Genomic DNA, 14,769 nt, shown 5'->3' with positions numbered 1-14,769 from the left:
GTTTTTTTATAGCCTGATCTGATTTGCCGTCGTCCGTGATTTCTACTCCTAAATAAGAATATCTATTGTTGTACTTAATGTGTTGTCCGTCGTTTAAAACTAGATTCTGTTCGTTGCCACCGATGTTCATGTACACTGTTTTCTCTATGTTAACTTCTAATCCCCATTTTTTGTACTCTTCGATTAATTTCCGAGTCATGTATTCCAGATCGTCATATTCGTTGGCAATCACAATTTGATCATCAGCAAAACATAGAGTGTACAGGTTGTTATTATTTAATTGTATACCCATGACGCTGCACTTCCGCTTCCAAAGTTTTAATGCTTGTTCCAGATATATTTTGAAAAGTGTCGGAGATAGGCAGCATCCCTGTTTCAGTCCTTTGTCTACTACAAAACCTTTGGAAACATTCGTTCCTATTTTAACTTTGGCGTTGGCGTTATCATATAGTTTTTCCACTGCTGTTATGAGATTTGAGTTAATGTTCGTTTGTCTTAGAGTGTTCCATAACTTGTTTTGGGGGATGCTATCGTAGGCATTTTTTAGATCAACAAACAAAAAGTGGACTTCTTGATCTACAGCAACCTTTTTTTCTATAAGTTGAGTGATACAAAAAAGGTGGTCTATGGTCGATCTACCAGCTCTAAAACCCGCCTGTTCTTCTGCCTCCATATCAGTGTATTCTCTTTCTATTCTATTTTTGATAATTTTTCCATAGATTTTACTAATGGTACTAGTAACTGCTATTCCACGGTAAATGTCGCAGTTTTGTTTGTTTCATTTTTTATGTAAAGTTGAAATGGTAGAGGTTTAAAATTCAGCTGGAACCTCTACTTTGTTTATGTAGTTTTGAAAGAGTATTGTCAGATGTTCATATAGTTTTTCAGTTCCATATTTTATTAGTTCTGAGGGTATATTGCCAGGTCCAGGTGCTTTTTTGTTTTTGGGTGAAGTACAGATATCCTTTACTTCCTTTTTCGTGATTCTTATAGGAGATGCTTCGACGCGTATGTTTTGGTTATTTTCTTTTATTTTGAATTCCCTTCGATCTTCTTGTAACAGTTTATTGAAGTACATGTCCCATGTTTCTAACGAAATTGGTGAGATTAAATCATTTTTCTTGTCGTTGGTCCTAAGAGATTTAATAAGTTTCCAGCTTTCTGTACTTTTGGTTCCTCCTATATACGTATTTATTTTTTGACAGTTTTGATCCCAGGATTCATTTTTTTTTCTGTCTTATCATTTGTCTTACCTTTGCATGATGGTTTTTGTAATTAGACCAATTGGTATCTGTTTTTGCACTTAAATAGTGTTCATACTTTTGTTTCTTTTGTTTTATCGCTGTGTCTATTTCTTCATTCCACCAGTATGGAGTATTTTTGTTTTTCTTTTCGTAATATCCAAGGGCTTCTTTTGCTGCAGAGTGAATACTTTCTTTAATGTAATTGTAGTGGTCTTCGATGTTATTGAAATTTATGTTTTCAAGCTTCTCGTTCAGTCTGTTTTGATACAATATTTTTACACTATCTTGTTCGAGGCTTATAAGATTATATCTTACATCTTCTGCCATCTCTGAGCGAGCTACTGGCTGTTCCTTCTGGCATCTTCTTAAAAACATTATTTTTGCTTTTAAGAAATGGTGATCGCTTCCACAAACTGCACCTCTATAAGCTCGTACGTCGTACATTTTAAGATTTGATCTTTGGCGTACAATCAAGTAATCTATTATAGATCTTAGATTCCTTGTTCTCTGTCCCCAGGTGTATTTATGTACTTTTCGATGTTGATAGAATCCATTTGTAATACGGAGCTGGTTCTGTTCGCATATTGTGATGAGTCTGGTCCCATTGTCATTTGTTATGTTTTCTCCGTAAGGACCAACTATTTTACAGTTTTGTTTGTTTCCGACCCTGCCATTAAAATCTCCAAGCAAGATTAATTCCCTCGTATATCCTATCGATGTTATTTCTCGGTTTAGTTTCTCGTAGAATTCGTCTTTCTTGTTAACCAGTGCATCGTCGTTAACTGCATATACACCTATTACTTTACTACTATAACTCTTTATACTTAATTGCACTTATTGATTGGTATAACGTGGTATATACCTAATAGTTAAAAAAATGGTTGAATGCAGGATTGGTATATTATAACAAGTAAAAAAATATAAATAAAAATATCGTATTCGTAAATCTTGCGACACACCTGATAGGTTCTTCCGGCACACCAGTGTGTCGCGACACGGTGGTTGAGAACCGCTGGACTAGGTCATTTATTTTCTTTAAGACGGTGTACGGGCCTTCCCAGTTTCGTTGAAGTTTCGGACAAAGTCCTTTCTTGCGTGTGGGATTGTATAGCCATACTGGGTCACCCCTTTCGAAAATTGTCCCAGTAGCTTGCACATCGAACCTGGACTTGGCTTTATCACTTTGAAGCTTCAAACTTTTACGAGCAAATTCGTGGACTTTTTCCAGTTTTTCTCTTAAGCTTTCTAGGTACGTCAGGGATGAAGGTTCTTCTTCACAGGTAGGTAATTTTCCGAAAATAAGATCTTGAGGAAGCTTCATTTCTCTTCCGGTGATCATCATTGATGGAGAATAACCGGTTGCTTCATGTTCAGAACTTCTGTAGGCTAACAGGAATAGAGGTATTAGGGTATCCCAATCTTTTTGATTATCAGCAACAAACATTGAGAGGTATTGACAAATAGTTCTATTATGTCTTTCGATCATTCCGTCTAATTGTGGGTGGAGAGGCGTAGTTCGAGTTTTCTTAATACCCAAGATTTTCATTAATTCTTGCCATAATTCTGATTCAAAATTTCGACCTTGATCAGAATGCAACTATAAAGGGACTCCATGTCTTGATATGACGTGTGTTATAAATGCTTCTGCTACTGTAGTCGCTTCTTGATTAGGAAGGGGTGCAATTTCAGGCCATTTCGAAAAATAATCCATTGCAACCATTAAGTACTTATTTCCTCTCTCTGTCAGCGGGAGTGGACCGAGAATATCTACTGCAAGTCGTTCAAAAGGCTCTCCGGAAAGATATTGTGCCATTTTACCACGACTTCTTGTTCTAGGGCCTTTTCTTCCGTTACATAAATCGCATTTCTTACACCATTCTTCTACATCTCGGCGACAATTGATCCAATAAAATCTGTCTCGAACTCTGGCCAGTGTTCTTTTTACTCCAAAATGTCCTCCAGACAGGCTGCTATGAAGGTCTTCCAACACACTTTTAATGTGTGATTTTGGCAGTACCACCTGTTGAACTATACGTACTCCATCGGAACTTTCCCACTTCCGATATAACAAACCATTCGAAAGATGCAAGGTTTCCCATTGAGCCCAGTACGCCTTTATAGTTCGACTGTATTTAGATATTTCCTGCCAAAGAGGTCTTACTCCATTTTTAAGCCAATCTCGTATAACTCTTAAGTCGTTATCTTTCTTTTGACTCTTCTTAATGTTTTCCAGAGAAATCTGGTCATTATCTTCTTGCTGTTCAACTGTGGTCATCCGCAGACTAACTTCTTCGGTTACATTCTCTTTTTGTGCTAGCTGACGTTGGCTTTGAACTTGTAATTCATTTAGTGCATTTTGGTATTCTTGAAATTGTTTATTTAACACATTCTTCTCTTTCATCAGTTTTTGACATTCGTTTTCCAGATTGGTCTGTGTAGTTTTTGCATTATTTTGAATTACCTTACACTCTTCTTGCAATATTGTCACCTGTTCTCTTAATCTTTCTATTTTATTTTTACTAATCGCTGGTTGTTCCTTCAAATGGCTAACTTCAAATTCCAGTGTATTTTCTTCCTTTCTATGGTCAGTTGTAGGAAATCTGTTTCTTAGTGACCATCTACCATCATTTCTAGTGAGACTTTGCGACAGGCTTCTGGATGTCGAACTAGGCGACCTTCTGATCTCATTCTTGTATTCTTCTTTTCGTGCTTGGGATCGGCTTCTGCAATTGGATTTTAGATGTCCCATTCTTCCGCAGTTAAAACATTTTCTGTTTTCATTTCGAGGTTTTTATTGGATATTTTGTAGTAAGCTTAATATCTGGGATAAAACCAGTTGTTCATTATCTGTGGTAGTGACTTGCTTATTTTCTGTAAATCTTATTTCTTTTAATTGTGGAAGAGATCTAGAAATATTTTTCGCCGCTTCGTACTCCTGAGCTGAGATTAGTGCTTTATCTAGCGTTTTGTGGTATTGTAATCGCAGAGCCTGCTGCATTTCGATATCATGCAGTCCATCTATGAAAGCCTGTATACCGATTTGTTCCAGAAAATCTCTTGGTGCCTGAGGATATGCCAAATGTAATAATCTTTTAATATCGGCTTCAAATTCTTGCAGGCTCTCATTATGTTTTTGATATCGAACTTTCAGCTGACTTTGAAAAACCTGCTTCAGATGTTGCTGGCCATACCTTGTCTCTAAAGCTTGTACGAGAGAGGTATAACTGGGTGCACCCTGAGGGAGAAATTGCAAAACAGTTGCTGCTTGTCCTCGAAGCGACACCACCAAGGAAGCTGCCATTTCGTTTTCACTCCAGCCATTTGCTCTAGCTGCAGCTTCGAATTGAAAACGATAAGTTTCCCACGCTGTTTGGCCATCAAACGTGGGTGGTTTTAAAATTTTGCTACTTCTAATTATGCCTGGATCAACGATGGAAGAGGAAAGGGCTGTTTGTTCGGATTCGACATTAGTAACTGAAACAATATGAGATAAAGAAGCTTGGGTATTAATTTTGTTTGCTAACTCTACTATTTGTTTTTCTAAACTATATTTCAAATCGTTTTGTTGCTGCTTTAAATCGTTTTGTTGCTGTTCTATTTTATTTTCTAAATGATTTTGTTGTTGGTCTATTTTGTTTTCTAAATAATTTTGTTGTTGTTCTATTTTATTATCTAAACAGTTTTGTTTTTCTTCTAATATATCTATTTTATTAGTAATTCGACTTACCTCTAACTGAAAATGCTCGTGAATTTGGGACAAACTATTCATAATTTCTACTTCTGCTTGTCTACGCCTCTCCTCCTCTTCTTTTCTAAGCTTTTTATCTTCCTCTTTCTCTTCTTGCCTACGTTTCTCTTCATTTTCTTTCTCTTCTTGCCTACGCTTCTCTTCATTTTCTTTCTCTTCTTGCCTACGTTTCTCTTCATTTTCTTTCTCTTCTTGCCTACGTTTCTCTTCATTTTCTTTCATTTTTAAAAACCATGCTGGTGGTCCGGATGTATCCATTTCCTTCTCAACTTTAGATGATCTGGTATTTACCATAAACAATTCTCAATATCTTCTTCAATATCTCTTAAATCCCACCGCTGTCGCCAATGTTACAACTTTTTCAAAGTAACTTTATTCTAACTCAAATACAGTATAAACTTTAACAAACTGATAACTGTCGACTACTAAATCTGAATTACAACTGAACTATCAAATGTCAAACACAATGTTTATATAGTTTTCTGACGTTCTAGACGTCACCAGACATTTCTGGGTTATTCCATGACATCCAGAACATTCTCGTACGTGACTACTTCTTCTTTCACGTCGAGGGACTCTTTCTATGTAGGAACAATCTACGGAACTGTCATAACAATATATTGAGTTGGAGAAACTCCGAAGAAAACTTACAAAAGACACTGTTTAATTTACAAAAAAAAAACTAGCGCATGGAAATAGATCTGACATAGGTAGATGATGAAGATCTATTCCATGAGTTAGAATTGTTACCAATATTTTTTATAAATAAAGACACAACTCCGCTCGATATTTTAAGTTATATAATCTAATAATTTACTCTCAATTTTCCCAAATATTTCGAAGGATATATTTAACACTTCCAGTAACAGTAGCTGAAGGAGAAAGGTCTTTTTCTAAACTTAATTAATCAAAAATTATCTGCGCTCAACAAGACAAACAGACAGATAAACAAACCTGGCTTTAATAAGTATAGAAAAGCAAGTAAAAAGTATCACCGAAGTAATAAAAACTTTTGCCAACTTAAAGGCTAGAAAAGTTGACTTTGATATAATATATCTAGTGTTATAAGATTGATCTTTTTTGAATACTCAAACCATGTTTTTGTTAAAACATAAATAAAGAAAGCAAACATAATTAGTTTTAATTTTTGCGTACCTATAACCTATATTATAATCTTCTGACAAAAGGGGGCGCAAAGATGAGTCTCGCACCCCGGCGCCGTGTATGCTTAAGACGGCCCTGGTCGCATGACAAGTGATTTCGTCCACAATGCTATTTAAATGGATGTTCAACGCATCAACGTGTTCTACTGAAGTCGAAGTCCCCTCCTCTTGATTTGCTACCTGATTGACCTTCACAGTTTCAGCTAATTGTGTACTACTATAATTCACCTTATTTTAATTATTGTTTTAGGAAGCTGATCTGACCCTTACCCTGTTTTATGAAGGTCTATGCCCTTATTGCCATGAGTTTATTCTAAAACAGCTATATCCTTCATACCAGAAATTGGAAAGTAGCTTAAAATTGGACTTTGTGCCCTTTGGAGGGAGTGTAAGTGAAAATATTTGTTAAAAGAACGGATAAAGGGTCTAGAGTCAAGAGTCTAGCTGGTTAAGAGAGTGAAAAATGCCTCCAGCGATATTCCAATAATAAAAAAACCATGTTGCTCTACATCAAAGAGTATTCGACCAAAAAAATGTTTTAACCCCTAACTCCACCCATTAAAAAATTAAAAGGTGTTTTTTCGTTTTTTTGGCAATATATTGGATTCTTATCATCGTAGGAACTTCTTTTTTCTTTCATTTTGTAGGTTTTTCTATTTTCTTTAACACATTTTTTTCTTTTTTTTTTATATTGAAAATTTTAAAGTGTGTTTAAAAAATGTTAGGCCGAAAAAATGGCGAAAAAAATATATTATTTACTAAACTTCAAATTATCTCTATGAATTTTTTTTTTCAGATTCTTATAGGGTGGGCACCATGTTCAAAATAACGAAAATTCATTTTTCGGTATTTTCTTTAACCGTTTTGAGCCTGTTTCAAAATCATTTTGTACCTTATTTTTCTTCAAATATAACCCAAAAAAAAGAAAAATTTTTAGACCCCTTGTTACGTTGGGATGTCCACGAGTTACTTTACGCAAAGATCCCTAGGTTCGAAATTAAATTATAGAAAATAACTTTCGATAACAGAAAATTACCCCTATTAAAAATACGCAAGTGTAGCTTAAATCAAAGTTTTTATTTGGATGTTGATGTTATCCGAAAAATGTTACAAACTCGACTGACTTTAAAAACATAATATACAATATCTACACATTCCTTAAAACTGCAATACATTCTTATCAATGGTTTCAATCTCAAGTGGGCTAGTAAGCCCATCATCCCTTCACCTTAAAACAACGAAAACAAACCATATGGCCCGCCGTATGTATAAAGCAGAAATATCTTTTAAACACGGACACTGCCATATAATGACTCGACATTCTCCCACCTTGGGGAATTTGACAAAATTTCTCAAAAAATACAGTCACGAAAAATTACAATAAAATATTACATAAAATGAAAAGTAAAAGATCAAAAAACAAACAGAGTCATGAAAAATCAAGTCAAGAAAATGTCGCTTGAATCTTACAGGAGTTTTAACTACCCGGCCATTTCGCGTACATCTTTCATTTAAATCGAGTGCTCTGCTTTTTGTCACTCCCGCACTTATTTCACTTGATTCTTCCTCAGCCTGGAGCTGACAACCGTTCTCTTGAGGCACTGCCTCTGGAGCCGCATCCCGTAGGGTAATAACCTGAACCTGGATATTCTCGCCAGTAGTAGCTTCCTCCTCAACTAAGCAGTCCCTGTGTACCAACATGACAAGAGTTTTTGTGTAAGCTTAAAATCAATTTGCGCACTATAAAATGTTCACCCGGAAGTAAGATAGGCAGACGAAAATCTTCCGTGTCAATTCTCTTGGTAACGCGAGTTTTTAAACGTATAAGTCCAAATTCATCGACAAACGTGTTTAGCGAGGAAATTCGTTTCGTATCTAAACCGAACGCTTCGTTCTGCACTAGCTTCAACACAAACATTTCGCACAAACATTTCTTCGAAGAATGTCCTACTTTCAAACATCGAAAACAGGCTTTCTTTTCTGACAATGTTCGTCGTTTCTGTTCCATGGACAATTTTTGTGCTTTAAAACCATTGGTACTGTCATGCTGTCCTTCACAAAAAATACACCTGCCAACCTCATAATTTATCAACCCAGCAGCGGTCGCTGATGGCTGATCAGTTCCTTGCTTTGGTAATTTTATATTCTTCTTTACAACCAGGTTATTGGATTTATATTTATTTTCAGTGGATAAACCAAAACCTTCCGTTGCTAAATTGCTAAATTAATTTTTTGTTTATTTTGAACTTCATTTTGTAGAAAACTCATTAGCCCACTTAATCTTGTCTCCAAACTTGTAACTTCTGCAGATTCTTCGACATTGTGCATGGATACGGAACCAGAAGGCCTTAAAAACTGTGAAAATCTATGCTATAGTCTGATCATATCCTCCGGTAAACATGACTCAATAAGGGGATACAATATTGCCGCATATTTGTTAGCAGTTATGCCTAAGGTCTCAAGTGAACGAAGTTGACTTTCTATCATATCATATAGTGCAGAAACATTACAAGAACTACTAGAAACTCGACTTAAAATTAACTTTAAAAGCTCCCTAATATATACTTCAATCTGGAGATCCTCTCTGCCAAACCTAGACTTCAAACTCTTTATAATATGGCCCGCCGTATGTATAAAGCAGAAATATCATTTAAACACGGACACTGCCATATAATGGCATATTTTGTCCTAATATCTTTGGTTCTAACCATCGTAGATATTTTTTTTCTTTTAATTTGTATGTTTTTTTTTATTTCCTACATGTTATTTTTTACAAAAATTTTGGCGCAAAATTCAAATTTTTTAACGCTTTTTAAGTTATACAGGGTGTTTCTAAATTAGTGTGACAAACTTTACGGAGTAATTGTACAAAAAAAATAATGAGTTTACTTGTTAAACATATGTCCGCAAATGTTTCGTTTCATATATATGGTGTGTTGAAATTTTTCTTACAAAATGACGATTTATTTATTGCTGTAAAACCGGTTGCGATATGAATGAAATTTAGTGAGTTTTAAGGGGTAATTATTGCACATTTTTTTACATACAGCTAAGAATTTTATATTAACCATTGGCGCGCATACGGGCAATGGTCTGGATTTTTTAGGAAAAAAATTGTATTCTACTGATATATTTCAAATTAAGAATCATTTTTGAATTCCTCTTTCAATTTGTGACAAAAAAAATTATCTTCCCTTTTTTTCGTAGGAAGCGGCGTTTTCGTGCAAATATAAAACATATTACCGCTTACTAGACGTAAGTTTCTATATGAATGTAATGTATAAATAAACTTATTTCGAATCCTTTGGAAGTGTTAAGTTGTTTTATATTTGCATGAAAACGGCACGTCCTATGAAAAAAGGGAAGATAGATTTTTTGTCACAAGTTAACGCATAATTCAAAAATTATTCTTAATTTGAAATATGTCAGTGGCGTACTATTTTTTATCACTCCTTACAGCCCACTAAATTTCATTTGTATATCTCAACCGGTTTTAGAGCAATAAATAAATCATCACTTTGTAAGAAAAATTTCAACACCCCGTATCTCGGAAACGAAGCATTTGCGGACATACGTTTATAAAGCAAACTGTCGTTATTTTTTACGTAGAATTACCCCTAACAAGTTTGTCATACTTATTTAGAAACACCCTGGATAAAGATTTCAAAAACTTTAAAAAAATGTTAAAAATAACATATTGTAGACAATCAAACAACCTACAAATTAAAAGAAAAAAGTTTATACGATGATTAGAACCAAAGATATAGTCGAAAAACGGAAAAATATGTTTCATTTTTTTGTAGTTATGTTCAGGTCTAGGGGTCTAAAAATTTTTTGGATCATTTTTGGGTTGTATTTAAAGATAAAGAAAGCAGATATTGATTTTATAATTGAAACGGAGTCAAAATTTTGGCTATGATGGCTACCCTAAAAAAATATGAAAAAAAATCATGGAGATAACTTGCCATCCAACAAAGAATATATTATTTTTTCAGCAATTTGTTTGGCTCAATTTTTTTAAACAAGGTTAAAAAAAAATTTAAAAATTTCAAAAACAAAAAAAGTTTAATTTCGCGCCAAATATTAAAAAAAAACATGTGTTTATAAAATGAAAAAACCTACAAAATGAACGGAAGAATAAGTTTCCATGATGATTAGAACCAAAGATATCGCCAAAAAAACGGAAAAACTTGTTTTACTTTTTTGGGGTGTTATGGATGAGTCTAGAAGTCTAAACATTTTATGGTCGAATACTTTTTGATGTAGAACAACCTAGTATTTTTATTTTTGGAATGTCGCTGGGGGCATTTTACTTTAGTCTATTCTTTTTTATTGTCAGATAAAATGTATACCAAGAAAACACTAGGCACTGGTAGCGGGGTGAGCCTAGAGAAAATTAAATATTAGAATACATATTTAGCTAAACTCTTTTTCCTATTTGTAGCGTTCTTCACGTAGCGCTGATGGAAAAGTAACATTTACTTGCCAGCATGGTGACGAAGAATGTTATATTAACAGAATCCACGCTTGTGTTCTTGATCAAAAACCATCATCATTAGACTTCGTTACCTTCATCTATCACCATTTGTCTGCCACAGAAGAACGCCGTCGCAACGAACAAGAAGAATTAGAACTGGCCAAAAAAGTAAGTACTTAATTTTTTTTGTAAAGACTGAAATGGTTTTTGTACACACTTATGACTACTAAATGACAGGGAGAGAAGAGTACTTTTGAAGTGTGTGAAATATTTAATTCCTAGCTGAACGCTTTCGGTCAGTGCCGGATTAAGGATCTTGAGGCCCCTAGGCAACCAAAGCTATGAGGCCCCTTAAGAAAAAGGTATTTTTTTATGGTTTGAGATTTTTGGTATCTCTAATTATGTTATTAGAGTAGTAGAATATAAAGTTATAATCTTAAGTTATTTTAAAAAAAATGCATTTTTTTCAAAATTAAAAATTCTACTAGTTATATATTAGGCAAGGGTAATATTCTCCTTTTCATGAACATTTTTCAGTGCGTCACAAATTATAGAAAAAAAGGTAAGTCCGTGATAATACATATTTATGACATTTATTCTAACGTGACATTTTAGTTAAATCTGACAGTTGTCAAATTTTATTTTCAATTTGGAATAAAACCAAATCAATTGTGTCTATTGCATTTATAAAATGGTATTTTCTTTCATTTGTATAGTCTTATAAATTGTACAGATTATATTGATAATATTATTATTTTATTTAATAAATAATTCTTTTTTGATTATGGCGCCATCTATCGACAACTAGAATAATCACCGAACTAGAATAATTACCGAAGTATTCCCAGACGTGCCTTTTTTTCTGTCACATACAATTTAATGCGTTAGAGAGAAATCGAAAAACTGTGACGCACTGAAAGATGATCATGAGAAAAAGAATAAGACAAAAATATACCCTGTTCGTGACACTTCAACAGCCAAGGTACTAAAGCGTTTTTTCGACAGGTAATACCTATAAGAACAAATTGTAACTTTTTCCTGCATAGGGTCTGGCGGCCATTAATTTAGTGTCAAGAAACGGCCTTTTTTCCTTTTTTTCAGATCAATGGAAAATATGGTTTTTCTAATATAAACATATTCGAGAGCATGGAAAAAGCTTTAAAACGGCGTATTACAAAGTTTGATATGATCATTTATTTTTAATATAATTGCGAAAAAAGTCGAAATTTTACAATAACTATTATAAAAATGAGTGTACAGTGTACAGCTTTCAAATTTTTGTCAAATGAGGGTTCTTTGGTGCTTAATAGGTGATAAAAATTTTACAGGTGTCAAATCAAAGAGCATGAACTAGACTTTCAAATTGGTTTAAAAACAGTGAATAAACAATGCATTTATTAGTAATAAATAATTATGCAAAAGTTTCATCAATTTTTCTTTATAAACTTTTTGAATAACTTTTTAAAAAAAATCTATTTGTTTACTCTGTTTTAGATGCACAACTAATAAGTAATATTATTTATATATAATTGATAAAAAATTGTAATAAATATAAATAATTTATTCTATAAAAAAATAAAAAGTTTATAAGGAAAGATTGACGATACTTTTGCATAATTATTATTTATTACTAATAAGTGCATTTTTTATTTACTTTTTTTAAACCAAGTTGAAAATATAGCTCATGCTCTTTCATTGTGGATTGGTTCTAACATCATTTTTATTTTCTGACATGTTATTGCAAAAAAATGCTCTTTGGGATAAACAATTTGAATAAAATTTAAACAATTAAATCAATCGCTTTGAAGTTATTGTCACATATTAAGCACCAAAGAACCCTCATTTGACAAAAATTTCAAAGCTCTACCTTTATTTTTACAATATTTATACGAAATTTTTTTTTTGCAATTTTGACCTTTTTCGCAATTATGTTAACCTTAAGTATATCAAACTTTGTAATAATCCATTTTAAAGCTTTTTCCATACTCCCGAAGATGTTTGTACTAAAAACCCATAAGTTTCAATGTTTTCAATTGATTTGAAAAAAAAGGAAAAATGCCGTTTTTTGACACTAAATTTGGCAAATTTTTATATTATAACAATTTTATAGTTTTTGTTTTGGGCCCTGCGAGGGCAGCGAGGCCCCCTTTGGGGTCGAGGCCCCTAGGCAACTGTCTACTTTACCTAATGGTTAATCCGGCACTGACTTTCGGCTTATATCTTCAGAGCTATGGTAAATAATCAATGGGAAAATCCCAATAGTTGGCTGTATACCATAGGCACAGACCAACCTTGTTGGTCTGTGCCCATTGAATTGGCAAGTACCTAGCATCTTCGAGCAGGGAACCATGGCACCCTTTTAGCATGTGTTCCACTTTATCTATTAACATCGACTTGTAGTCATAACATTTTAACATATTACATTATGTAAACCATATATGATGATGTTAACACTATTTATAGTGTGCTAGTTTCAAAATACTCGGCAGGATGCACTGAAGATGTTCTGTTTAGAACGAAAACGTTCTGCAATCGATGACATTTTATAGTTTTAAATAAACGATTTTATACCAGAATACATCTCGAAGTTTTTACTTCTGTATTGGTTTTCTATAGTAAATAATTTCAAAATATCACTATGAAGAGAGAGGGATCCCATGTAAGATTGAAGAAAAAACTTTTTCCACCTACCTCTACCGAAAGTATACTTTTCCGTACCTGATTGTAGGGAGCAAAGTTGTACTTTTCCTCCCTAGGGAGGAAAATATTTTTCCTCCCTAGGGAGGAAAAGTAAAAGTGACGTCATGGTATTTCATTCATGAAATATAACTTATTGACGCCCTGTACAATATCTATTTTCTATTACGTAAGTATCTATACATTTTAACGTTTATTTAAAAACACTCTATATTTTGCAGAATGGTAAAAAACAGTAAATTTTTATTCTGATTTAACAATGTTTACATTAATAATTTGACTTATATTATTGACAGTTGACAGTTATATTGTACCTACTTATTAGTTTTAGTTCTAACAAATTTTGTTGGTTAGTTACATAAATAAAGTAAAAATGAAAAAATGACTTGTTATTTGAGGAAGGTGGAAAAACCATATGTATAACATGGGAGTAAAGTGCCTTTTCCTCCCTTGAATGATTACTGCCCTCCGCTACGCGTCGGGCAGTAAACTTCATTCTCGGGAGGAAAAGTAGCACTTTCTCCCTTGTTATACAAATAGCTATTCCTTATGCAGTTTTTTATTGATTGAAAAAAATTTGTTCGACGTTGGGAAAAAATCTTGTTGTCTTATCAGTTGTGAAGTTGTGGTTGAAACATTAAAAAACATCTAATACAGGCACAAAGGACTCTCACAAATAACACATGAGTAAATAAGTGTCAGTAAATGCCTCATGAACTTATGCCTCCTTTCGGAATGCTGCCAACGTACGCTTCAGATGGTAAGGTTTTTTGACCTTACCATGATCAAATTTTTGCAATGTATTTTTTGTGAGACTCCTTTGTGCCTGTATTAGATGTTTTTCAATGTTTTAACCACAATTTCACAACTGACAACAAGATTTTTTTCCAAACGTAGAACAAAGTTGTTTCAATCAATAATAAACGCATAAGAAAAAGTTTTTTTCTTTAAGTCTTACATGGCATCCCTCTCTCTTCATAGTGGTATTTTGAAATTATTGACCATAGCTCTGAAGATGGCTTTACAAGCCGAAAGCGGCTCAGCTAGGAATTATAGCTATTTGTATAACAAGGGAGGAAAGTGCTACTTTTCCTCCCGAGAATGAAGTTTACTGCCAGACGCGTAGCGGAGGGCAGAAATCATTCGAGAGAGGAAAAGGCACTTTACTCCCATGTTTTTTCATTTTTAAATAATTTATTTATGTAACTGACAAAATTTATTAAAGCACTAAAACTAACAAGTAGGTGCCTACCATACCTATCTCGATGGTACCTACAGTATAACTGTCAAATATAAGTAAAATTATTAATGTAAACATTGTTAAATCAAAATAACAATTTACTGTTTTTACCATTCTGCAAAATACAGGGTGCTCTATAAATAAACGTTAAAATGTATAGTTACTTACGTAATAGATAATAGAATATTTTGTAGGGCGTT

General features: G+C 33.5%; 1 protein-coding gene across 2 annotated transcripts in view; it reads left to right on the top strand.

Moving 5' to 3' along the window:
- Window positions 1-14,769, top strand: part of LOC114331179 (gamma-interferon-inducible lysosomal thiol reductase) — a 90,110-nt gene that overhangs the window by 10,936 nt on the left and 64,405 nt on the right. The window contains exons 3-4 of one of the 2 annotated variants that reach the window (XM_028280674.2): window positions 6,406-6,543; window positions 10,600-10,800. The exons of the other annotated variant lie outside the window; for it this stretch is intronic. Of the exons in view, the coding sequence (XP_028136475.2) occupies window positions 6,406-6,543; window positions 10,600-10,800 (339 nt within the window). The remainder of the gene's footprint in view (window positions 1-6,405; window positions 6,544-10,599; window positions 10,801-14,769) is intronic. 2 annotated transcript variants of the gene reach the window in all.

Source organism: Diabrotica virgifera, chromosome 5 (assembly GCF_917563875.1).
Source record: "Diabrotica virgifera virgifera chromosome 5, PGI_DIABVI_V3a".
In the NCBI taxonomy this organism is placed as follows: Eukaryota; Metazoa; Arthropoda; class Insecta; order Coleoptera; family Chrysomelidae; genus Diabrotica; species Diabrotica virgifera.
The sequence above is the reverse complement of the archived record's forward strand: the minus strand, read 5'-3'. Positions and strand labels throughout refer to the sequence as shown.